At 45.0% G+C, this 25,035-nt stretch overlaps 1 protein-coding gene across 3 annotated transcripts in view; it reads right to left on the bottom strand.

The window, feature by feature from the left end:
• LAMB4 (laminin subunit beta 4) overlaps positions 1-25,035 on the bottom strand; it is a 66,111-nt gene that overhangs the window by 37,374 nt on the left and 3,702 nt on the right. For 2 of the 3 annotated variants that reach the window (XM_087873374.1, XM_087873375.1), the window contains exons 2-12: positions 24,704-24,812; positions 18,691-18,851; positions 13,695-13,827; positions 12,068-12,141; positions 9,062-9,250; positions 7,087-7,150; positions 5,218-5,432; positions 4,172-4,292; positions 2,207-2,395; positions 1,867-2,046; positions 862-971 (exon numbers count right to left, since the gene is read on the bottom strand). In XM_087873374.1, coding sequence (XP_087729500.1) covers positions 862-971; positions 1,867-2,046; positions 2,207-2,395; positions 4,172-4,292; positions 5,218-5,432; positions 7,087-7,150; positions 9,062-9,250; positions 12,068-12,141; positions 13,695-13,827; positions 18,691-18,851; positions 24,704-24,740 — 1,473 coding nt within the window. In that variant the 5' untranslated portion in view covers positions 24,741-24,812. The remainder of the gene's footprint in view (positions 1-861; positions 972-1,866; positions 2,047-2,206; positions 2,396-4,171; positions 4,293-5,217; positions 5,433-7,086; positions 7,151-9,061; positions 9,251-12,067; positions 12,142-13,694; positions 13,828-18,690; positions 18,852-24,703; positions 24,813-25,035) is intronic. The other variant, XM_087873376.1, reaches the window with a different exon arrangement.

Here is a 25,035-nt window from a genome sequence, read left to right on the forward strand (position 1 = left end):
GAATGGTTAAGTGAGCTCTGCCTCATTTTACGACCTTCCTTGCTGCAGGTGCTAAATGATTCGTTGCAGTTATTAAATTAATAACACGGTTGTTAAGTGAATCGGGCTTCCCCCATCAACTTTGCTCGTCAGAAGGTCGCAGAAGGGGATCACATGACCCCACCCGGGACACAGAAACCGTCATAAATACGAGGCAGTTGAGAAGCTTCTGAATTTTGATCACATGTCACAGGGATGCTGCAATGGTCGTAAGTGTGAAAAATGGTCATGAATTACTTTTTTCAGTGCCATTGTAACGTCAAACCAGGAGTGGGCTCCTGGGGGTTCGCAGGGGTTCGGGAGAACCTCTAGCTAAGATTCTGTGCAGTTCAGAGAACTCCGAAATCCCACTCCTGGCTGGCCCCGCCCACCCAGCCCCTCCCAGGAGTCCCCACACGGTCCGTTTTGGATGCAGGTAAGTGCAGGGCATGGACAGAGGCTTAGGGAGAGTGAAAAATGGGCCTATCGGAAGTTCAGGAAGGCCGGAAACAGGCCCTCCAGAGGGCCTCCAGAGCCTGGGGAGGCCGTTTTTGCCCTCCCAGAGGCTCAAGAAAAGCCTCCAGAGCCTGGGGAGGGCAACCCCCTCCCCACATGATACAGGAGGCCAACTAGGCCACACCCACCCAGCAACCGGGCAGAGAACCCCTTACTAAAAATTTTAAAGCCCACCCCTGCGCCAAACGGTCACTGTTATAAATTGAGGACTACCTGTATATATTAGTGACCCTGATATTCGGATTAAAAGGCAGAGAAAACAAAGGGAAGGCCTCTAAGGAAAGTCCTCAGCAAGAAACTCTACTTGAAAAACTTCTCAATACATACAAGACAGCGTTCACAACGTTGTCCGGTGACAAATTCCTGGCACACACACTTTCCAGATTCTGGGTTGCAGACAGAGAAAGGCAAACTTCCCGCTGAGTGACACCTGCAAGCTGAAAAGACAGAATTCCAGATAAACCATTTGGGTGAGAAATGGACGGCAGCAGAAACGACCTGATGGGTTAGTCAAACCTACATAGCAGTGATGGCCAACCTATGGCACGCGTGCTGTAAGTGACATGCAGAGCCATCTCTCCGGGCACACCAGCTGTCGCCCGTTGCTTTTCTGGTTTCTGGCACGCGCATGTGCGCCGGCCAACTGGTCTTCGTGCGTGCATATGTGCCAGAAATCAGAAGTCCAGGTGACAGGCGCGTATACGCACACCAGAAACCGGAAACTGAGTTTCCTGGCGTGTGCATGCGCGTGCCAGGAACTGCTGTTCCGATTTCTGGCACTCAAGCACGTGCGCATCAAGGAGCTGCTCTTCCGGTTTCCCGCACTCCCGTTTCAGCACTCGGTGCCGAAAAGGTTCGCCAACACTGCTATATAGCAATAACAGTGAAATGTTAGAATTTCAAGGCGGGCAACTGTTATTTTATTTATTTATTTATTTATTAGTTCAATTTATAATGCCACCCTCCTCCGAAGACTCAGGGCGGTTTACAATGCACTTATAGCAATAGCCTTCATTCTTTTTGTATATACCTGCTTATTAGGGCTTTTGCCCCCCCCCATAAGCGGTGTTTCTACAAAATCAGCTTATTGCCCCCACAATCAGGGTCCTCAATTTACCTACCTCGGAAGGATGGAAGGCTGAGTTCAACCTTGAGCCTGGTGAGATTTGAACTCGCGCTAATTGCAGGCAGCTGGCAGCTAAGTGCTACATAACAGCACTTAGTCCGCTGCACCACCAAGGCTCTTGAAATACAACTCATGTTTGCGGGGTTGTTTTTTTTCACCCTGACTACAAGACCTGAATCGCAAGAAAATGAAAGAAAAATTCGTACCCTGACAGCCGAGCGGATCGCTTCCATTTATTCCATAGTAGTGCGGCTTGCACTTGTCACAACGGACACCTTCAACGTTGGCTTTGCAACGACACTGGCCAGCAATGGTTCCAAGGACAGGATCCGAATGATCCTGGCACAGCCCATTTTGCAGAGTGCCTTCTGGATCGCAGTCGCAAGCTAGAGACAGACAGACGAATACCGATGTACGAGGTAGAAAGGAGCAACGTAACATTTGGAAACATCGCCCAAATTGATACGAGTCGAGTTAAACCTAGCAAGTCCCACGAATTGTCTGAATCCAACCCTCTGGATTATCTCACAAGCGCTTCACACTTACGGACACACGCATGAGGATCCGCCATGGCCTTCTGGGGATCCTGATAAAAAAAAGGCTTGCACCGTCCACAGTGCTGCCCCGTTGTGTTGTGCTGACAGTCATCGCAAACTCCGCCACTGGTACGGTTGTTAGCAAGGTACATGGCCATATCAAAGTGGCAGCTCTCTGAATGACCGTTGCATTCACATTCTGAAAGAGAAAGCAAACATAACGGGGCCCTCACACACCAATAAGAACCAGATGCATCTATTTTATTCTGCTCTGTTCTGTTCTGTTCTGTTCTGTTCTGTTCCGTTTCGTTCCCTGTTCTGTTCTGTTCTATTCTTTATTCCTGTTCTATTCTATTCTGTTCTGTTCTGTTCTGTTCTGTGCTGTGCTGTGCTGTGCTCTGCTCTGCTCTGCTCTGCTGTGCTGTTTGTTTTATTTGTTTGTTTGTTTGTTTTATTAAATTTATATACCGCCCTACTCCCGAAGGACTCAGGGCGGTGAACAGGCACAAAATAAAATACATAAATACAAAAGTTAGAAACATAATTAAAACCAAATTAAATAATTTAGCCCGAGACAATTAAAAATCCCAATAATTTAAAACAGATTAAAATTTTGATTTAAAAGAATTATAAAACAGGGGAGAAAATTAGGCCAGGCCGGCTTGCTGGAAAAGGAGGGTTTTAAGAGCACGGTGGAAAGTGCGCAGATCCGGGATCCTCCGTATCTCCGGGAGGAGCTCGTTCCAGAAAGTGGTTGCCCCCACAGAGAAGGCCCTCCCCCTGGGGGCCGCCAATCGACACTGTTTGGCTGACGGCACCCGGAGGAGCCCCTCTCTATGAGAGCGTACCGGCCGGTGGGAGGCTATTCTATTCTATTCTATTCTATTCTATTCTATTCTATTCTATTCTATTCTATTCTATTCTATTCTATTCTATTCTATTTGCAGCTGTTGCTTTAGTACATTTACACCACCCAGAGCAGGAGTCAGCAACCTGTGGCTCTGGAGCCGTTGTGGCTCTTTCATCCCTCTGCTGTGGCTCCCTGTCACTGATTGGCTCCACAATTGATAGAGCTTTCTATTAGGACAGGTCGAGGAAAAAGGACTCTGTGCTAGGTGGAGACTCTATGGTGGGGGAACCGGACTTCTGGTCAACTCCAGAATTGAACAGGGGGCTTCCGATTAGGACCTTTGTGGCTCTTTGAGTGTTTAAGGTTGCCGACCACTGACCCAAAGTCACAATTGTGAGTTAGCCATCGATATAAATAATTAAAGTAAAATACAGCTAGCCCTCAGTTAACAATTGTAATTGGGACCAGAAACTCCATCGCTGTGAGATGGGGGTCACAAACCGTTAATGAAGTGTGACTGCGCCGAGTTACTACCGCAGTTCCGATTGCGGTTGTTAGGCATGATGTCATTCGATCACCATTTACAACTTCCTTCCGCCTTCTCTATGGATTTTGCTTGTTCTCGATCACATGACCGTGGGATCTGCAACATCATAATTGCAAGCAGTTGCTAAGCACCCGAATCACATGACCAGGACCCACTGTGATGGTTGCAACTTGGAGGAGCTAGGGTCCTCGTTTAGCACCATCGTCCAATCAAACAGTCACTCAATGAACTATTGTTAACTGAGGACTACCTGTAGCATGAAATTTCAGTCTGCCTGTAGGAGATGACCAGGCTGAAGGGTCAAACATGTTATCAGTCATGCGCACCCACAAGAAATCTAAGTCCAGCCCATTTTGAATTCCTTTCTATTCTTATCTCCCACTCATTTCTCTTGACTGTTAGTTGGCCAGATTCTTGTAGAGAGCTTAAGCTTGCAATAAATCTTTATGCTCATTTGAACTGCCTGGATCTCCTGATTTTCCCGGCACTTGACACTGCCACTCCAATGGAGATTTGGCAGGGTGATGGGTGGTTATTATCCACAAATCTGGTAAAAATTAAGCCAATCACTGGAATACTTCGGCAAGCATTTTCCTGGGATCCTTCAGCCGGCCTCCAAGGGACGTCATTGTAGAAATCTTTGCATCGTTCACAGAACAAACCGTCTGTGTTGTGTTCACAAAGGCAGTTTCCGTGGACCTGAAACACATCAATGAATATTATGGAAGTGCATGTTGGCACTTCCGGTGCTTTGCGTTCCTCTGACGTGGCCTGCTAGACATGAAGTTTGGGCATGGGCCACAAGGATGAACAGCATATCCACAATAAAATGGCTACATTTATATGCATACGTCATTACCCATCTTTATGAAACTCTGCCGTGGTGGTGCAGCGGTTAGAATGCACTATTGCAGGCTAATTCTGCTGACTGCCAACTGCCTGCAGTTCAGCAGTTCGATCCTGACTGGCTCAAGTTTAACTCCGCCTTCCATCCTTCCAAAGTCGGTAAAATGAAGGCCCAGATTATTGGGAGCAATATGCTGACTCTGTAAACACTTAGAAAGGGCTGTAAAACGCTATGAAGAGGTACATAAGTCTAAGTGCTATTGCTATTGTGCTCTCTCTCCCTCTCCCCCCTTTCTCCCTCCCTCCCTCCCTCTCTATCTCTCTATCAACTCCATATTTCTGCCTCTGTCTCTTTATCTATTCTCTCTCTCTCTTTCTGTCTCTGTCTCTGTCTCTGTCTCTCTCTGTCTCTCTGTCTGTCTGTCTGTCTGTCTCTGTCTCTGTCTCTGTCTCTGTCTCTGTCTCTGTCTCTGTCTGTCTCTGTCTCTCTCTGTCTCTGTCTCTGTCTCTGTCTCTGTCTCTGTCTCTCTATATATATACATACACTACAATTTTGCAGATTGTAGAGATCACTCCCCTCCGGCCACTGTGAGTAACCGCGGAGATGGCCTTGACAGAGATATGGCTGGAATGTGCTTTTGTTTTGATTGACGTACTGCCTCGCTGCAGCTGCAAAGTTGGTTTTCCCGTCCCTCCTGCCTATGGCAACTCGAGAGCAGGCCAGGGATGCTTTGCGAGTTGACAGGAGTCTTCTGAAAAGAGAACTTTTTCGACTCACCATCCCAGGCTCGTGGAAGACATCCCCTCGCAGATTTTCCCCAGGTCCACAGTGGCTGGCGTGGCCGTTGCACATGCACCTCCCGTGAACAACCATTTCATAAAGGGCGTAGTAGTATTTTCCCAGAAGATTCCGTTTCTTTTCTCCAAGTAAAATATCCCCCAATGTGTGAAGCTTTGTAAAATTGATTCTCAAATTTGTAAAAGCAACCAGCTCTGCAATGAAAATTTGGGGAAATTTGAAATCAGCTCAGCTCAAAATAATATCCATAATGGCGGACGTAATATTATATCGATATATTATTACAACAACGTCCATAACAGTAGCTGATAGGGTGAAAGGACCTCATTCCTGTCCAATTGGGCTCTTAACTCTCTCAGTTCAGGTTTTGTACCGTTCTTAATCACATTTTAACTTTGTGCTGTTTATATTTTTTAAAAAAATCTTTTTAACTATTTTTAATTTGTTTTATAATCTGCAAATCACCCAGAGTCACCTTGTAACCTTGGAATTAATCTGTGCTGATCTGATTGTTGGTGGAGAGGTGCTGGAGTCTTTTTTCTCTTTTGGGCTGGTTGCAGTGGTGGGCTGCTGCTGGTTCGGACTGGTTCGAGCGAATCGGTAGTTACAACCTGCGGGCACCCGTTCCGGCGCTATGCTGTCCTATTTAGCCACGTTTTTTAGCCGTCCCCGCGCGCTCACATTTTCAGTGCTGGGCGAAGCGGTTGTTAATTCGTGTGCTGCCTACCTCTGGCTGGTTGATGGTCTTTTTTGCATAGTCTATAGATGTTGTTACTGTCTATGTGTGTAGACAAAAAGACTCTAGGAATTCCTTGACATTTCACTCCAAGGTTAACTTCAGACCAGAGGTGGGTTTCAGCAGGTTCTGACCAGTTCTGGAGAACCGGTAGCGGAAATTTTGAGTAGTTCGGAGAACCCGTCGTAAAAATTCTGACTGGCCCCGCCCCCATCTATTCTCTGCCTCCCGAGTCCCAGCTGATTGGGGGGAAATGGGGATTTTGCAGTAACCTTCCCCTGGAGTGGGGAGGGAATAGAAGTTTTACAGTATCCTTCCCCAGCCCACCAAGCCACGCCCACCAAGCCATGCCACACCTACCAAGCCATACCCAAAGAACCAGTAGTAAAAAAATGTGAAACCCAGCCCTGCTTCAGACCAACGATCAAGTAAGCTGCCAATCAAGAAACTGCCAAAGAACCAACAGTAAACAGCCCAACTAAAGAAATCCTAAGACTGCTCCCACCCACAGAGACAGGCAAGTCACCGGATTATAAACTGACAGCAAACAACACTCCTTACTAAGGTAGAACTGATGATGTTACTGAGTTGGGTCATGAAACGTCTCCAAGAAAACAAGCAAGTTCAGAGAGCACCAAGGTCCCCTCACTTTATTAACAGTTGTGTTCTACCACTGAGCTATCAAATGAATCAAAGCAAAGAAGAATTGGTAAAGGTGAAGGTAAAGGTTCCCCTCGCACATATGTGCTAGTCGTTCCTGACTCTAGGGGGCGGTGCTCATCTCCGTTTCAAAGCTGAAGAGCCAGCTCTGTCCGAAGACATCTCCGTGGTCATGTGGCAGGCATGACTCAACGCCAAAGGCGCACGGAACGCTGTTCCCTTCCCACCAAAGGTGGTCCCTATTTTTCTACTTGCATTTTTTACGTGCTTTCAAACTGCTAGGTTGGCAGAAGCTGGGACAAGTCACGGGAGCTCACCCCGTTATGCAGCACTCGGGATTCGAACCGCTGAACTGCCAACCTTTCGATCGACAAGCTCAGCGTCTTAGCCTCGGAGCCACTACCAGTTCCTCCAAATTGGTAAAGGACTGTTCAAATCCCAACTGTTCCTACCTTGGATGTGCGGATCGTAAGAATTTTCTATCTCAAAACTGGGGTCCAGAACTTTGAGAATAACCTGTCAAAATCCAAAATGATATTTATAAGCGCGTGAAAAGATTGATCTGAAATTCACTCCTTGCCAGTACAGGTAGTCCTCGACTCACAACCACAATTGAGCCCAAAATTTATGTCGTTCAGTGAGACATTTGTTAAGTGAGTTTTGTGCCATTTTACAAGCTTTCTTGCCGGGGGATTGGAGTAGAAGACTTCCAAGGTTCCCTCCAACTCTGTTATTCTATTGTTCTATTATGGTTGTTAAATGAATCACTGCAGCTGATAACTTAGTAACCCGGCTGTTAAGCGAATCTGGCTTCCCCATTGACTTCGTTTGTCAGAAGGTCGCAAAAGGGGATGACCTGACTTTGGGACACAGCAACGGTCATAAGTATGAGTCAGTTGCAAAGTGCTTGAATTTCGAACATGTGACAATGGGGATGGTGCAATGGTCGTAATTGTGAAAAATGGTCATAAGTCCCTTTTTCCAGTGCCATCGTAACTTTGAGCGGTCACTAAGCAAACTGTTGTAAGTTTTTTTTTTTAAAAAAAGTTTTTTATTAGTATTTCAAAATTAAAAATGTTGGACATAGATATGACATCACTGGTCCCAAGCATCTTCCAACACTTTAAACTAATACATAATATACTAATGATAATATAATAATATATTCCTTACACCTTATACGTTGTTTAAACAGTATTATAATAATAGTAATTTATACCTTATTCCTGTACAATTATACATATCTATACCTACATATACCTAGCTATACAATTCGCATACATATTTATCTATAATAACGTATATAAAAAAGAGCCTTGGTGGTGCAGCAGACTAAAGTGCTATTATGTTGCACCAGCTGCCTGCAATTACTGCAGGTTCAAATCTCACCAGGCTCAAGGTTGACTCAGCCTTCCATCCTTTTGAGGTAGGTAAAATGAGGACCCAGATTGTGGGGGCAATAAGCTGACTTTGTATAAAAAAGAACACCGCTTGGAGGGGGGGGCGAAAGCCCTAGTAAGCAGGTATGAAGGCTATTGCTTAATGCATTGTAAGCCGCCCTGAGTCTCCGGAGAAGGGGGGCATATAAATCGAACCAATAAATAAATAAATAAATAAATAATTCCAGTCTAACACTACACATTTGTGTCGGCTATCCTCCTTTTATCTAACCATTCGTACAATTTTGCCCAGATTTTATAGTACAATATTTCACTTTTATCCTTGAGTTCCAAGGTGAGTTTATCCATTTCTGCGCAGTTGAGTTAGTAGCATTTCCTCTTCAGTTGGGGTACACAAACTGTTGTAAGTTGAGGACTAACTATACTTAACTACAGAACGAACCATAAAAACTGTCCGGCAGTTTTCTGACTTTAAGGAAATTTGAACAGATTCGTACATCAAAAAATAAGTATAAGAATAGAAATAGAAATGGAAATGAAGGGACTAGACTAGACTAGAATAGACTAGAATAGAACAGAATAGAAAATATGGAATGGAATGGAATGGAATGGAATGGAATGAAATAGAATAGAATAGAATAGAATAGAATAGAAAATATGAAATGGAATGGAATATAGAATAGAATAGAATAGAATAGAATAGAATAGAATAGAATAGAATAGAAAATATGAAATGGAATGGAATATAGAATAGAATAGAATAGAATAGAATAGAATAGAATAGAATAGAATAGAATAGAACAGAATAGAATAGAATAGAAAATATGAAATGGAATGGAATATAGAATAGAATAGAATAGAATAGAATAGAATAGAATAGAATAGAATAGAATAGAATAGAATAGAATAGAATAACAGAGTTGGAGGGGACCTTGGAGGTCTTCTAGTCCAACCCCCTGCCTAGGCAGGAAACCCTGTAATTGCACGGAGAATGAAAAAAATCACAAAAATGAAATTATATACATACTTCCCCTTCGGTTGACGGTTCGATATCTGAATACTTGGAGTCACAAACAAGGTCGCCAACCGATTTGGGCGGCCTTGAAGGAACATCAGGAAAAGCAGCAGCACAGTTTTGTGCAAAATATCTGTAGACCTTCCAGGTTTGACCATAATCTGCGGAACGTTCCACCAACATGGCGGCAGGACGAAAAGTCTACAAGAGATACACACATACACCTTCAGATTGGTATGACTTTATATTCTGAACATGTAAGCATCGGAGACCCTGAATTGTTTAAGCTACTGTCTATTTATGATTGTTAATGTTGGAAGAAATGTCCTCTGGGTTCAGTTCCAAGTGGGGAAGAAAGACACTGGAAACAAGCTTGGAAAGATGGTTTTAATGGCGGACAGAATCACATGCCTTGAAGATCTTGGGTGAAGAAGAAAAAAAAGGGGAGGGGAGAGATGCTGAGAGTGCCTGGGTTTTGTGCCATCTCTGGGCTTTTGAATTTGAGCTTGTATTCTGATTGGTTGTCGGACTCCCATGGGGCCGTGCAGGGGTAACTTTGTAAGTTGTCTGTGTCCTAGGCTTGGTTGACTCTCGCTGGGTGATGATGTAATGAAAGGGCTTTGGACAAGTCCTATTATGGCTCTGCCTGAAGGAGGTAGATCTATGTAGAAGAGACTGGCCCAGGCCTTAATGGCCCATTGACGAAGTGGGAGAGGACTGAGATTCTGCCTCCCTTTTAGGCGGTGGTGAAATCCAATTTTTTTTTTACTACCGGTTCTGTGGGTGTGGCTTGGTGGGCGTGGTGTGGCTTGGTGGATGTGGCTTGGTGGGCATGGCAGGGGAAGGATACTGCAAAATCTCCAATCCCACCCACTCTGGGGCCAGCCAGAGGTGGTATTTGCCGATTCTCCGAACTGCTCAAAATTTCTGCTACCGGTTCTCCAGAACCTGTCAGAACCTGCTGGATTTCACCCCTGCTTTTAAGAGAAATATTCTGCCCTTTTAATATTTCCTAAAATACCTCATTTTCCTAGGAGAGGGGTGGGTGCTAACTTCCTACATTAACTAATCCTAATTCAAGTTTTCACCATGCCCCTATAAAAACTCTTTTCAAAAGTTTGCAATGACCTAAGAAGAATCTGACCTATATTTGAAGAAAGGGACACCACTGGATTTCAAGTTTTAACCACAGATGATAATAGATTGTTGTGGAACTAAGCCTGTTACCTAGAAACTTTTATGACACTTAATCAAAAATAAACATTCGGTGCCCAATGTTTATTTATGTCATGTCTCCAATCTGGTTTGGTTCCCCCCCCCTCCTGCATGGCTACCAGAATTGTAATCCATCATTCCCAAAAAAGATGCTTTTTTTCAAGAGGCAACTGGGGTTTCTTTCTGGGGTTTTTCTTTGAAGACGTTTCGCTTCTCATCCAAGAAGCTTCTTCAGCTCTCTGAAGAAACATGGTCATAATAAGTCCCTTTATTCAGTACCATTGTAACTTGGAACGGTCACTAAACGAACTGTTGTAAATCAAGGATTACCTCTGTGTGTGTGTGTGTGTCTGTGTATTTATTTGGGGTCTGACATAGAAACATTTCCAGCTGGTTGCAAAAAAATAGAGCCACTTGATCCTGGGCTGATCAGATCGATTAGCTGCAAGTATTGGTAAACAACCTAAGCCAGTGGCCCCCAACCTTTGGGGCACCAGGGACCGGTTCTATGGAAAGAGGTATTTCCATGAGCTGGAGGGAGCAAGGTTTCGTGTGCTACCTGCATCCCGCGGATGCGGCTTCGCTTTTTCGCTGGGCCTGGTTTCTGGCATGCCGTGGCCAGTGGTGGCATTCAGCTGGTTCTATCCGGTTCGGGCAAACCTGTAGCGGCGGCTGCGGGAGGCTCTGCCCACCGGATGTCATCACGTCCCGTTTTTGACCCTCTGCGCATACGCAGAGGTGCCATGTGTGAACAAAGCAAACCAGTTTACGAACTATTTACGAAACCATAGTGAAGGTAAGTGAATACCACCTCTGGCCATGGCCCAGTACTGGTCCACGGACCGGGGATTGGGGACCCATTACCTAAGCCAGTGATGGCTAACCTTTTTGCCGTTGTGTGCCAAAAGCGGGGGAAGCACGGGGGGGGATTGCGCATGCGCATGTCCACACCCATAATTCAATGTGCGTGCGACACCTCCCCCACTCCCCCCACTTTTGGCACACGATGGCATGGTGGGCCTGGTAGGTCCTTTTTTCACCCTCCCGAGGCTCCAGAGGCTTTCTTGGAGCCTGGGGAGGGCAAAAACAGCCTTCCCCATCCCCCCGGAGGCCCTTCGGAGGTCGGAAAGAGCCCATTTCCCGACTTCCAGTGGGACCAGAAGGCCCGAAAATCAGCTGGCCGACACACAAACGCACGCTGGAGCTGAGCTAGGGCAATGCTCGCGTGCCCACAGATATGGCTCCACGTGCCATCACGGACCGAAGCCAATAATAGAATGCAATCAGTCTGTGCATTCCTGCTAAAACATATACTGCAAATCTCCCATTTTACCTGTTGCCACAGGCAAGTCTTAGCCAGATTAAATCAGATTTAAAAGCTGAGGAGACGATACGTCTCATTGAATTGTTGCTAGAAATGTTAGCTGAAGCATGAACGGTTTATTCAGATCGGTTGCAGAACTTGGCATCGTGAAGTCAGGCTAAAGCGCCCATTTTGAAATCCTAAACAGGCTAAATTTAGGAAGTCCTAAATATGAAAAAAATGCTGGAAGGAGTAAAAAAAAAAACCCTTTTCCCCACTAATGAAATACAAGAAGTGTGTATCTTTTTTTTTTTTTTTTTTTTTTGCAAAAGGTAAATTGCCTTCCAGGTGATCGCAGGTCCTAGTCAACAGCAGCTAAGTAATTCTGAGATGCACAATGTTGATTGTAAACAAGATAAAAGCAGACGTTACCTGAATGTTACCTGCTCTAAACAATTCTACCAAGCGATTAAATAATTTAAATACTGTATTTTTGGTACCTTGAAAATCAGAATAAGGTGACTGAACTGAAACATGTTTTCCAAGTCCAGCTGAATACTGACATGGTCGACACCTGCGAATTAATAAGCCAGATGCAGATAATAGGAAAAAGAACAAAAACAGGAAATATTTGTGGTTTCCCCTTTCTGATGAATTAATAGCATTTAGGGCAGTGGTGGGATTAAAATAATTTAACAACCGGTTCTCTGCCCTAATGACCGGCTGGGTGGGCATGGCATGATGGGTGTGGCCAGAGGGTGTGACAGGCAGCATTTAGCTTCCTGCACCCCCTGGGAGCAAAAACGGGCCACAGGGGGGGCACGCCGCAACCCCCTCGCACCCCATTTTGGGCCTAATAGACCTCCCTGCACTTATCAGGGAGCCAAAACGGGGCACATGGGAACTCCTGGAAGGGGCGGGGCAGGGCCAGCCAGCAATTTAACAATCAGTTCGCCTGAACCATCACGAACCGGCTGAATCCCATCACTGATTTAGAGTCTACCTTCTAGAAACCACTTCAAGGATATATTTTATTTTCAAAAGAAAATGGCCAGGGGATTGACATTTTGTGGTACCTCTGAGGTAAATTTTCTGGGGGCATGGTTAAACTAACTCAATTTGATGGCTTATGCTTCCAACTCTCAAACAATTTTTATAATTGTCTTGATTAATAGCAGAACAATCACAATTATTTTGCAAGGAACATTCCCCCCCCCAATGCTCAAGCTTTACAAAACACACATTTTTATTCTATCTGATTCCATTAATTTTGGATAATAATGAATTGGTGTATTAGGGTCACAGACAGAGAATCGAATTAAAAATGACAACCATTCAAATGTAAAATTTCTTGATCCTATTTTATTATTATTATTTTTGCTTGTTGCATTTCTCCAACAGAATTGAATGGGTTAGTGTCATTTTAGCATCTTTAAACCTTAAAATATTTACATCTTTAGCATCCAGGTATTCTACACCTGGAATACTGCATCTAGTTTTGGTCACCATTATAAAATTATAAAAAAGATGTGGAGACTCTAGAAAGAGTGCAGAGAAGAGCAATAAAGAGGATTAGGGGACTGGAGGCTAAAACATATGAAGAACGGTTGCAGGAACTGGGTATGTCTACTTTAATGAAAAGCAGGACCAGGGGAGACATGATAGCAGTGTTCCAATATCTCAGGGGCTGCCACAAAGAAGAGGGAGTCAAGCTATTCTCCAAAGCACCTGAGGGCAGGACAAGAAGCAATGGGTGGAAACTAATCAAGAAGAGAAGCAACTTAGAATTAAGGAGAAATTTCCTGACAGTTAGAACAATTAACCAGTGGAATTATTATTCTGTTAAATAGAAGATATTCAATGATGCTGCAAATGATTGAAATCTGCTATCCAAATGTGACATGTGTCTTGTAGGAAATGGCTGTCACTCTGCTTGATGTTAGGCACCGAGCCATCAATGGATTTCGTTGGATAATTTTAGAACCTGACTTTGCTACCAACCAAGTATTAACCTTTCTGTCCAGACAGGGATTTGCCACTTCGCTCGTGAAATTGTCAGATGGAAGTCGAGCAGATAACAGCCAAAGCCAATTGGCTAAAGAAATAAAACCGGCTGAAGCCACTCACCGTTTTCAGATTGCCACCACTTCTTCCAATCGCGTTCCGAACGGGTAACCACGTTTTCGATAAAGTGACTGTTGGTTTGGAAAAGTGGGTGATAGGGATGCCTGGAATTGCAGGTGAAACATTTCTTCTTATCCTAGAAAAGGGGTAGACACAGGGGTGAAATCTACTTACGTTCCCTACCAATTCGGAAGTGCATGCGCCGTGGACCCTTTGTGCATGCACAAACCCTTCTGCGCAAGCGCAGAGGGTAAAAAAACAGGTTACTTCCTGATTAAAACCAGGAAGTAATGACAACCAGGTGAGTGGGCGGAGCCTCGCACTGCCATCGCTACCGGTTCTCCGAACTACCCACTGCCATCATTACTGATTCGGCCGAACCGGACCAAACCGGTAGCATTTCACAGATCTTCTCTTTGATCCTATTTGGGGGTTCGGCAAAGATGATTCTTTTCGTGGTCTGATGGATTTCAGTTCCCCCCACCTCCTTGCATCAACCACCCAAGTGGTTTCTGCAATTGCCAGACATCAAGAAGGAAGACGAGCTGACAGAAAAGTTATTTGTACACGCCCTGTGCTTTTCACACTTACCTGCTTCTTTGATCTCAGAAGTGAGAAGGGAACAATTGCCCCGTTCTTGGGATTTGATGGAGATGAAATATTATTTCACCTCACGATTGTAAGGTTTCTGTCTGTTCTCTTTCCAGGAAAATCTCACCAAGGAGAGAGAAAGCAGAACTAACTCCATAATATAAGACTACATGGTTGGGAATAGCTAACTGAAGCTCCTAAGAGTGATGTGCCTTACAGATTAACAGAGTTGGGACCGTGGAGGACATCTAGTCCAAACCCCTGCTTAAGCAGAATACTCTACCCCATTTCTGACAGAGGGCAGTCCAGTCTCTTCTTGAAGGCCTCCAGTGATGAAGCTCCCACAACTTCCAAAGGCAACTTCTGTTCCATGGGTAGATGGTTCTCACTGTTGTTTACCACCTCTTCAGCCAAGAGGTTGTAGAAAAAAATGCTTTGAAAAGCCTCTGATGATCCCAGCTGAGCCGCGCGATCATCAGAGGCTTTTTTGTTTTTTTACTTTTAAAAGCATTTTTTCGTTAGGCTGATCACAGGGCATGGATTTAGCTATTGGGGGTCTCTTTATTTTGGCTTGGTAGATTGTGCAAATTCAGCCAAATGTGGTTTGTATGGACTGCACCAGTAGACCAAATTTCGTTGTATACATGATGTACAATGACAATAAAGGCTTTGAATTTACTCGGGGGGGGGGGGAAACAACCCACCTCCTTCACAGCTTAAGAAATCCATGAGTTTGCACAATGTCACAAAGGTTTATTCTCAGATTATCTTAAAATCCTCTGAAGGTTTCCTTAGGACTAAAGAGTACTTAATTCAATGGGTCTAAGTTGATAGGCAACAAGGAACAGATCCAGCTGTGATCTGAAACACTTTCTGCCCACATGGCCTCAAGCAAGTACAATAACCCTTTATGTGAAAAGGACACAGCAATATTTCTAGTTCTGACTTGAGAACAAATGGAATGGAATGGAATGGAATGGAATGGAATGGAATGGAATGGAAGGGAAGGGAAGAGAAGAGAAGAGAAGAGAAGAGAAGAGAAGAGAAGAGAAGAGAAGAGAAGAGCCTTGGTGGCGCAGCAGACTAAAGCACTGTTTAATAACACTAGCTGCCTGCAATTACTGCAGGTTCAAATCTCACCAGGCTCAAGGTTGATTCAGCCTTCCATCCTTTCGAAGTAGGTAAAATGAGGACCCGGTTTGTGGGGGCAATAAGCTGACTTTGTATAAAATAGAACACCACTTAGGGTGGGAGGCGAAAGCCCTACTAAGCAGGTATATACAAAAGTATGAAGGCTATTGTTTAACGCATTGTAAGCCGCCCTGAGTCTCCGGAGAAGGACGGCATATAAATCAAACCAATAAATAGAAGAGAAGAGAAGAGAAGAGAAGAGAAGAGAAGAGAAGAGAAGAGGAGTTAGAAGGGATCTTAGAGGTCTTCTAGTCCAACCCCCTGCTCAAGCAGGAAACCCTATACCATTTCAGACAAATGATTGTCCAATCTCTTGTTAAAAACCTCCAGTGTAGAATAAAATGGAATGGAGTGGAGTTGGAGTGGAGTGGAGTGGAGCGGAACGGAATCGAAGCAAACAGAACGGAACGGAACGGAACAGAGTGGAACAGAACAGAACAGAACAGAACAGAACAGAATAGAACAGAACATAGAATTATATACTTTATTTGGCCAAATGTGATTAGACCCACTAGGACCCAATTGTCTCCATTATAGAAGCTCTCGGTGTTCTGATCTCTCTCTTTTCTTCTTCTTCTTCTTTTTCTCTCTCTGTCTTTCTGGAAGAGTGAAAAGTTGAAAGTGATGACAGATGTCTGAATGCAAGGCAGAGCTCAGAAGCAGCTGTGCCTTCAGGTCAGGCAGAGTTTAAAAGAACAGAAATTCTTTTATGGCAAATTCAACGTACCTATGAATGATGAATGTAATGTTTTGGCAATTAAACGTATGGATTGCTTAGGGACCAAAGGTGTAAAGAAGTTCAGGCTTGTGAAATATTTCTTAAGTAATTTCTGATTTATAAAATAAAGTTGAGATTTAGAGGTTGGCATTCTTATGATTGACTGATCCTTAGAAATAGGCCTTATGATGGGATAAGGATCTTACTGATCTCTAGACGTAGAAACTGGTGTAAAATTCTGATTTTTCAAAATTTGAAGGCATTAAACAGTTGATTCACCCAAGTTTTAGACTGGTCAGCTGCTCCGATTTGCATCGATATGTAAGTAAGCTGAATTTAAAATGTTGCTTAGGGCCGAGTCCTTAGAAAGACTGTGCTATCACTCAGATCAACCAGCCTACCGCTTAAGATCTGCCATGAAAATGCTTCCTAGGTTGCTAGGTCTGGAAATATAAAATAGTCAGGCTTATGAGGAAGCCTGAACAAAGTTTCTTTCAATAGCAGAGACGTGTTGTGCTTGTACGAGATCCTAAGCCTTCTTTTAAATCAAGGTTTCTTCAGGCAGGAAGTTCTCTGTTCTCTTTAAAAAAAACAACATTCAAGGCAGATTTCTATTGTGGAGTTGTAAATCTTTCTTTAAATGGAAATGTAAGGTGGGTTCCTTGCTTAACTTGGAATATTGCATCCAGTTTTGGTCGCCACGATGTAAAAAAGATGTGGAGACTCTAGAAAGAGTGCAGAGAAGAGCAACAAAGAGGATTAGGGGACTGGAGGCTAAAACATACGAAGAATTGTTGCTGGAACTGGGTATGTCTAGTTTGATGAAAAGAAGGACTAGGGGGGACATGATAGCAGTCTTCCAATATCTCAGGGGCTGCCCCAAAGAAGAGGGAGTCAAGTTATTCTCCAAAGCACATGAGGGTAGAACAAGAAGCAATGGGTGGAAACTAATCAAGGAGAGAAGCAACTTAGAACTAAGGAGAAGTTTCCTGCCAGTTAGAACAATTAATCTGTGGAACAACTTGCCTCCAGAAGTTGTAAATGCTCCAACTCTGGAGATTTTCAAGAAGAGATTGGATAATTATTTGTCTGAAGTGGTGTGAGGTTACCTGCCTAAGCAGAGGGTTGGACTAGAAGACTCCAAGGTCCTTTCCAACTCCTATTCTATTCTATTCTATTCTATTCTATTCTATTCTATTCTATTCTATTCTATTCTATTCTACTCTACTCTACTCTACTCTACTCTACTCTACTCTACTCTACTCTGTTCTGAATTTTCAAAATGTCCACAGCTCTAAGTCCTCTTCATATCCAGTAGCTGAGCATGGTTTATACTGCACTGGTGATGCTGCATCCAATCGTGGTCAACACAATACAGAAAAGATGTTGAGACCCTAGAAAGAGTGCAGAGAAGAGCAACAAAGATGATCAGGGATCTGGAAGCTAAACCCTATGATGAGTGATGGAGGGAATTGGAAGGTATGGCTAGTCTAATGAAGAGACGGATGAGAGGTGATGTAATACAAGTCTTCAAGTACTTGAGATGCTGTCATAGAGAAGAAGGGATTGACCTAGTCTGCAAAGCACTGAAGGGCAGGACAAAAAGTAACAGGTGGGAGATCATTAAAAACAGAGGCAACCTGGAACTAAGGAGAAATTTCTGACAGTGAGAACAATCAATCAGTGGAACATGTCTATGGAGATTCTCAGTCATCCAGGTCATGGTTGTCCCAAAGGTGCTTTTTCAAGAGGCAACTAGACTTTCCGATTTTACTTTGAAGACGTTTCTCTTCTCATCCAAGAAGCTTCTTCAGCTCTCTTAAGAAGCTTCTTGGATGAGAACTTCTGAAGAAGCTCCTTGGATGAGAACTTCTGAAGAAGCTTCTTGGATGAGAACTTCTGAAGAAGCTCCTTGGATGAGAACTTCTGAAGAAACTCCTTGGATGAGAACTTCTGAAGAAGCTCCTTGGATGAGAACTTCTGAAGAAGCTCCTTGGATGAGAACTTCTGAAGAAGCTCCTTGGATGAGAACTTCTGAAGAAGCTCCTTGGATGAGAACTTCTGAAGAAGCTCCTTGGATGAGAACTTCTGAAGAAGCTTCTTGGATGAGAAGCGAAACATCTTCAAAGAAAAACCAGAAAGTCCAATTGTCTCTTGAAAAACCACCTTTGGCACAATCAGTGGAATAATTTGTGGGTGCTCCATCACTGGAGATTTTTAAGAAGAGATTGGACAACCATTTGTTCGGAATGGTACTATATTGTCTCCTGCTTGAGCAGAGAGTTGGACTAAAAGACCTCCAAGGTCCCTATTATTAGGGATCCGAAAATAATAACCCTATTATTTTGTGTTCTACATTTTTCTTCTGCTGCTTAGCCTGCAGTTGAAACTATGGGATCAAATTTCAGACAGAAGGAAATGGATGACAAATTTGGGGTGCCTATAATGTGCTGTTTTATAGGTGTTCCAATTATCTTCTTGGCAGTACAATAAACTCACCGCAAGGTGCCCCACGATGCAATACTTCTGAGGGCCCAACAGTCCACATGTAGACGAAGCAGTCAACTGTTGGCTGCGTCCCACAAGCAGATCTCCAACCAATGGGTGACAAGCTCCCTGCTGACAGCTATTCTGACTGCTCAGAAGATCTGGGAGTAGTACTGAATACAAAATAAAGAGGAAGTTACGGTGTCAACTGTCCAGCTGGCAAATCCAGAAAAAAGATACTCCTGGGACGTTATTTTTACCAAGAGTATAAAACTTTATTGAATAAACCATCCTGACACAGAAGAAGCAAAACCAGCTCTGGGGTTTCCCGCACAAAAGCAAGCGGAGTTAATTCCTCCTTTTTCCTACGGGCCACCCACAGTCCAAAACATCCACCAATCACACTTGTTCGTTTTGTTATGGGAAATAGTCTGCAGCACCGGAGCGTCTGCTCGGTGTGTCCTTGGATGCCAGCAATGTCCCACGGGTGCCGACGGATGCTTGAGTACCATTCTCCCTTCCCTACATTCCATCCATCCCACCCTCCTTGTTATTGTGAAGCTGTGAGCGAAGAAAACATATAGGTAAAGTGCAAATCACACACTCGACACACAATTTGTTGAGCAGATAACTTCAGATATCTTGACGCTAACTCTCAAATCATCTGGGAATATTGAACGTTATGTCCATCACCACCGCCGGAAAACGCTGAACAGGGGAAGGCTGTCTACTTGACGAAAGTTTAAGATGTCCAACCTTGCATTTTCTACGACTTTATATACTATATTTTCTTTATTAATTATATCATCCCTGGCTCAAGAAGGTCATTGCGTTTTAAGTTTCAACCTAGCCAAGGCAGGGAACACAAGGTGAGAGAGATGACAATGGAGACACCCCTGAGGTCAGGGGTGGGCTTCAAAAATTTTAGCAAGGGGTTCTCTGCCCGGTTGCTGGGTGGGCGTAGCCATGGTGGGCGTAGCCTAGTCGGCCTCCTGCATCACAATGGGGGGCTTTTTTGTCCTACCTGGGCTCTGGAGGCTTTCCTCAAGCCTCCGGGAGAGCAAAAATGGCCTCCCCAGGCTCCAGAGACCCTCTGGAGGCCAGAAACAGGCCAGTTTCTGGCCTTCCCGAATTTTCGGTAGGCCCATTTTTCGCCTTCCCTGAGCCTCCATGCGCGCCCTGCACTTACCTGCATCCAAAACAGGCCGCGTGGGGACACCTGGGTGGGGTGGGGTGGGTGGGGCCAGCCAGGAGTGGGATTTGGGGGTTCTCCAAACTGCACAGAATCTTAGCTAGAGGTTCTCCCGAACCCTTGCGAACCTCGAGCAGCCCCACCCCTGCCTGAGGTGCTTTTCCGAAAGGCAAGTGGACTTCCTTTGTTTTTGCTTGAAGACGTTTCAAGCTAGGGAAGGAAAGGAAAGGAAATCACACCTGTCTTAAGGTACAGAATTCCCCACCCACGTAAGCTCCCGATGTGGGTGCTCCTGCCTGTCTTTAGAAATCTCCAAAAACTTGGTGTTTCCCCCCTGGGCCTGTTTTTGGGAAGTGTTCAGCTCATCTTGATTGCTTTTGACTGGATAGAATTGTCCCCTGTGCATATTTTTCCCTTTGTCATTATGTCTTGGTTTTTAATCTTTCTGTGCTGCCTTGAATCCCATTTTATTTTATTTCTTTAAAAGGTTTTATAGTTGCCCATCTTCTTCACCTCTTCCTCCTCCTCCTCCTCCTCCTCCTCCTCCTCCTCCTCCTCCTCCTCCTCTTCTTCTTCTTCTTCTTCTTCTTCTTCTTCTTCTTCTTCTTCTTCTTCTTCTTCTTGGAGGAGGTGGAGGAGGAGGAGCAGGAGGACGAGGGGGAGGAGGAGGAGGAGAAGAAGAAGAGGAGGAGGAGGAGGAGGAGGTGACGAAGAAGAACAAAGGAAGGAGGAGGAGGAGGAGAAGAAGAACAGGAAGAAGGAAGAGGAGGAGAAGGAGGAGGCGATGAAGAAGAACAGGAAGAAGGAGGAGGAGGAGAACAGGAAGAAGAAGAAGGAGGAGAAGGAGAAGGAGAAGACAAAAAAGAACAACAGGAAGGAAGGGAGGAGGAGGAGGAGGAGGAAGAGGAGAAGGAGGAAGAGTTGAAGAAGAAGAACAGGAAGAAGGAGGAGGAGGAGAACAGGAAGAAGAAGGAGGAGGAGAAGACAAAAAAGAACAACAGGAAGGAAGGAAGGAGGAGGAGGAAGAGGAGAAGGAGATGAAGAAGAAGAACAGGAAGAAGGAGGAGGAGGAGAAGACAAAAAAGAACAACAGGAAGGAAGGAAGGAGGAGGAGGAAGAGGAGAAGGAGATGAAGAAGAAGAACAGGAAGAAGGAGGAGGAGGAGGAGAACAGGAAGGAAGGGAGGAGGAGGAGGAGGAAGAGGAGAAGGAGGAGGAGTTGAAGAAGAAGAACAGGAAGAAGGAGGAGGAGGAAGAGAACAGGAAGAAGAAGGAGGAGGAGAAGACAAAAAAGAACAACAGGAAGGAAGGAAGGAGGAGGAGGAAGAGGAGAAGGAGATGAAGAAGAAGAACAGGAAGAAGGAGGAGGAGAACAGGAAGAAGGAGGAGGAGGAGAAGACAAAAAAGAACAACAGGAAGGAAGGAAGGAGGAGGAGGAAGAGGAGAAGGAGATGAAGAAGAAGAACAGGAAGGAAGGAAGGAGGAGGAGGAAGAGGAGAAGGAGATGAAGAAGAAGAACAGGAAGAAGAAGGAGGAGGAGAAGGAGAAGGAAAAGACAAAAAACAACAACAGGAAGGAGGAGGAGGAGAAAATAATAATAAAACAATAAACAAATAGAAAATCTAGCAAAAGAAAAAAACGCTCAATCCTGGCACCCAAAACACAAGTCCAGCCAAAACTCCAGGTGAGAGCACCCACTCATTTTTCTTGGCAGGCTTACAGGAGTTGCCTTGTTTTTGCCTTTGCTTGTTTCGTTTTGTTGTTTTACTTCCCACTCTATCCAAGAGCTTGGCACTACTACCTGTGTGTTTGCCACCCACTCGTTCAGCCCGCTTAAGCTCTGAGCCAGGTTGGTTTTCCTGCCTCTTGTTGAGTTCCCGAAGCTTCTTTCTGGGATGAGAAGCGAAACGTTTCCAAGGAGAAAAACCAAGAAAAGCCCAGTTTTTTGGTTTTTTTTTAGAAAAGCTCCTTTGGGGACAACTCTTGTTGAGGTTCATATGCTGTGTATGCAAACCAGAATTCTGGGCTGCCAGATTTCAGTATGAAACTCTTGAAGAAGTGGTTTGGATGAAATTAAAAAGTTGACTAAAAGTATTTCACGATGACTCCAAAATAATAAGAACCAAGCTTTATGGCAAACATAGGCCTATTCCAGTGGTGGGTTCCTCCCGGTTCGGTCCGGTTCGGCCGAGCCGGTAGCGGTGACAATATTTTATTTATTTTTATTTTTATTTGATTTTTTTATACCGCCCTTCTCCGGAGACTCAGGGCGGCTTACAATGCGTTAAGCAAAATATGATGTCACCGAACCGGTTCTCCCCCCCCCGCCCTCCCCCCCCACCCCCCCACGTTATTCTTACCTTTTATTTGGTCCCACCCCCAATCTATTGCTGCCTCCTGAGTCCCAGCTGATGACTAGAGGTGGAAAAAACTGTTTAAGCTCTTGCCGCGGGGCTTCAAAGGGCTGCCCTACAGCTGATCAGTGTTAAAAGCAAACAAATGAGTCGGGTCGTAAGTGCGAGGACTGGTCGTAAGTGCGAGGACCTTCCAGAAATGACTCTGACCAGCTAGCCACGCCCACCTAGTCACATGACCTCCAAGCCACACCCACAAAATAAGCCACGCCCACAGAACCGGTAGTAGAAAAATTTAGAACCCACCCCTGGCCTATTCCCAAAGACCGAGGTCAGGGGTCTGTAACCTTAAACACTCAAAGAGCCATTTGGACCAGTTTCCCACAGAAAAGAAAACACCGGGAGCCACAAAAACCCTTCCTGTGCCTGACTGTTTCTTGAGCGGCCACAAAACTAGCATATGTAGTTCTGTTTTCTTCTGAAACTTTTCTTTTCTTGGATTTATCCATGGTTGGCCTAACCGGGGGTTGAAAAGCTCAATAAATCGCGTACCGGCGGGAGTCACACATTGGCGGCTGTGACACATATTTTGAGGGACAGGGAGCCGCAGCAGAGGGGTGAAAGAGCCACATGCGGCTCCAGAGCCGCAGGTTGCTGACTCCTGACCTAAGCATACAAATATGAATTGGCATTTGGAGTTGTGATCTAAGTTATGTCTTTTAATCAGATTTGTGGGTCCGAAGTTGTGCTGCCAGAATCCTCCTGATTATTATTATTATTTTGGTCATCATAGATTAACTCAACTCCTACAACGAGTTAGAGATGGGCAATTACATAGTATAGGGCAGGGGTGGGGCTGCTGGGGGTTCGCACGGGTTCGGGAGAACCTCTAGCTAAGATTCTGTGCAGTTCGGAGAACCCCCAAATCCCACTCCTGGCTGGCCTTGCCCACCCTGCCCCGCCCCTCCTAGGAGTCCCTACGCAGCCCGTTTTGGATGCAGGTAAGTGCAGGGTGTGTGCGGAGGTTCGGGGAGGACAAAAAACGGGCCTACCGGAAGATTGGGAAGGTCGGAAACTGGCTCGTTTCTGGCCGCCAGAGGGCCTCCGGAGCCTGGGGAGGCCGTTCTCGCCCTCCCGGAGGCTCGAAGAAAACCTCTGGAGCCTGGGTAGGGCAAAAAGCCCCTCCCTCGCCGCCGTGGGGCAGGAGGTTGACATGGCCACACCCACCATGGCCACGCCCACCCAGCAACTGGGTAGAGAACCCCTTGCTAAGAGTTTTGAATCCCACCTCTGGTATAGGGTATGTAATGAAAGATGTACATCTGGCTAGACCTCAGGAACGCTCCAGTGGTGGGTTCCTCCCAGTTTGGCCCGGTTCTCCCGAGCCGGTAGCGGTGACGATATAACATCACCGAACTGGTTCTGTCCCCCCCATGCCCCTACCCCACCCCCCGCGCCCCACCCACCCCACGTTATTTTTACCTTTTATTTGGCCCCACCCCCAATCTATTGCTGCCTCCTGAGTCCCAGCTGATGGCTAGAGGGAAAAAAACTGTTTAAACTCTTGTCGTGGGGCTTCAAAGGGCCGCCCTACAGCTGATCAGTGTTAAAAGAAAACAAATGAGTAGACCAGTGCCTGCAAAAATACGTGAGTAGATCAGTGCCTGCAAAAATAAACGGGTAGACCAGTGCCTGCAAAAATACATGAGTAGACCAGTACCTGCAAAAATAAATGGGTAGACCAGTGCCTGCAAAAATACATGAGTAGATCAGTGCCTGCAAAAATACATGAGTAGACCAGTGCCTGCAAAAATACATGAGTAGATCAGTGCCTGCAAAAATACATGAGTAGATCAGTGCCTGCAAAAATACATGAGTAGACCAGTGCCTGCAAAAATACATGGGTAGATCAGTGTCTGCAAAAATACATGAGTAGACCAGTGCCTGCAAAAATACATGAGTAGACCAGTGCCTGCAAAAATAAATGGGTAGACCAGTGCCTGCAAAAATACATGAGTAGATCAGTGCCTGCAAAAATAAATGGGTAGACCAGTGCCTGCAAAAATACATGAGTAGACCAGTGCCTGCAAAAATAAATGGGTAGACCAGTGCCTGCAAAAATACATGAGTAGATCAGTGCCTGCAAAAATACATGAGTAGACCAGTGCCTGCAAAAATAAATGGGTAGACCAGTGCCTGCAAAAAATAAATTGGTACAGCTCTGCAAGCAGTTAAAAGCCTGGTAGACCAGTACCTCTGCTAAATCCTAAATAATTGTCACATGACCATCAAGCCACGCCCACAAAATAAGCCACACCCACAGAACCGGTAGTAAAAAAATGTTAGAACCCACCCCTGGAAGGCTCGTAGCAGGTTTGCTACGTAAGGCATTCATAGTATCAACAGGTCGCCCACCAGTACAGTAGCTAAAATAAAATATATGGAATACGTTTGGGCATATTTGAGGTTGTTGAACTTACCGAAATTCAGAAGAGTTACCAATGGAAACCCCATCATGGCGTGGGGGATGATCACTTGAATATGAGCCAAGCGGTGTGAGGCGGCAGCCCAAAAAAAGCTACTACAATCCTGAGTTGTATAAACAGAGGCATAGAATTAAGATCACATGACGTATTGGTATCGCTCTATAAAAACCCTTAGTAAGACCACACCTGGAATACTGCAACCGATTTTAGTCACCATCTTACAAAAAAGATGTTGGAAAAAGTTCAGAGAAGAGCAACTAAGATGATCAAAGGCCTGGAGACTAGAACATATGAAAAGCGGCTGCAGGATTTGGGGTTTGGCTAGT

This window comes from Pantherophis guttatus, chromosome 7 (genome assembly GCF_059756535.1).
Source record: "Pantherophis guttatus breed Tessera chromosome 7, ASM5975653v1, whole genome shotgun sequence".
Taxonomy (NCBI): Eukaryota; Metazoa; Chordata; class Lepidosauria; order Squamata; family Colubridae; genus Pantherophis; species Pantherophis guttatus.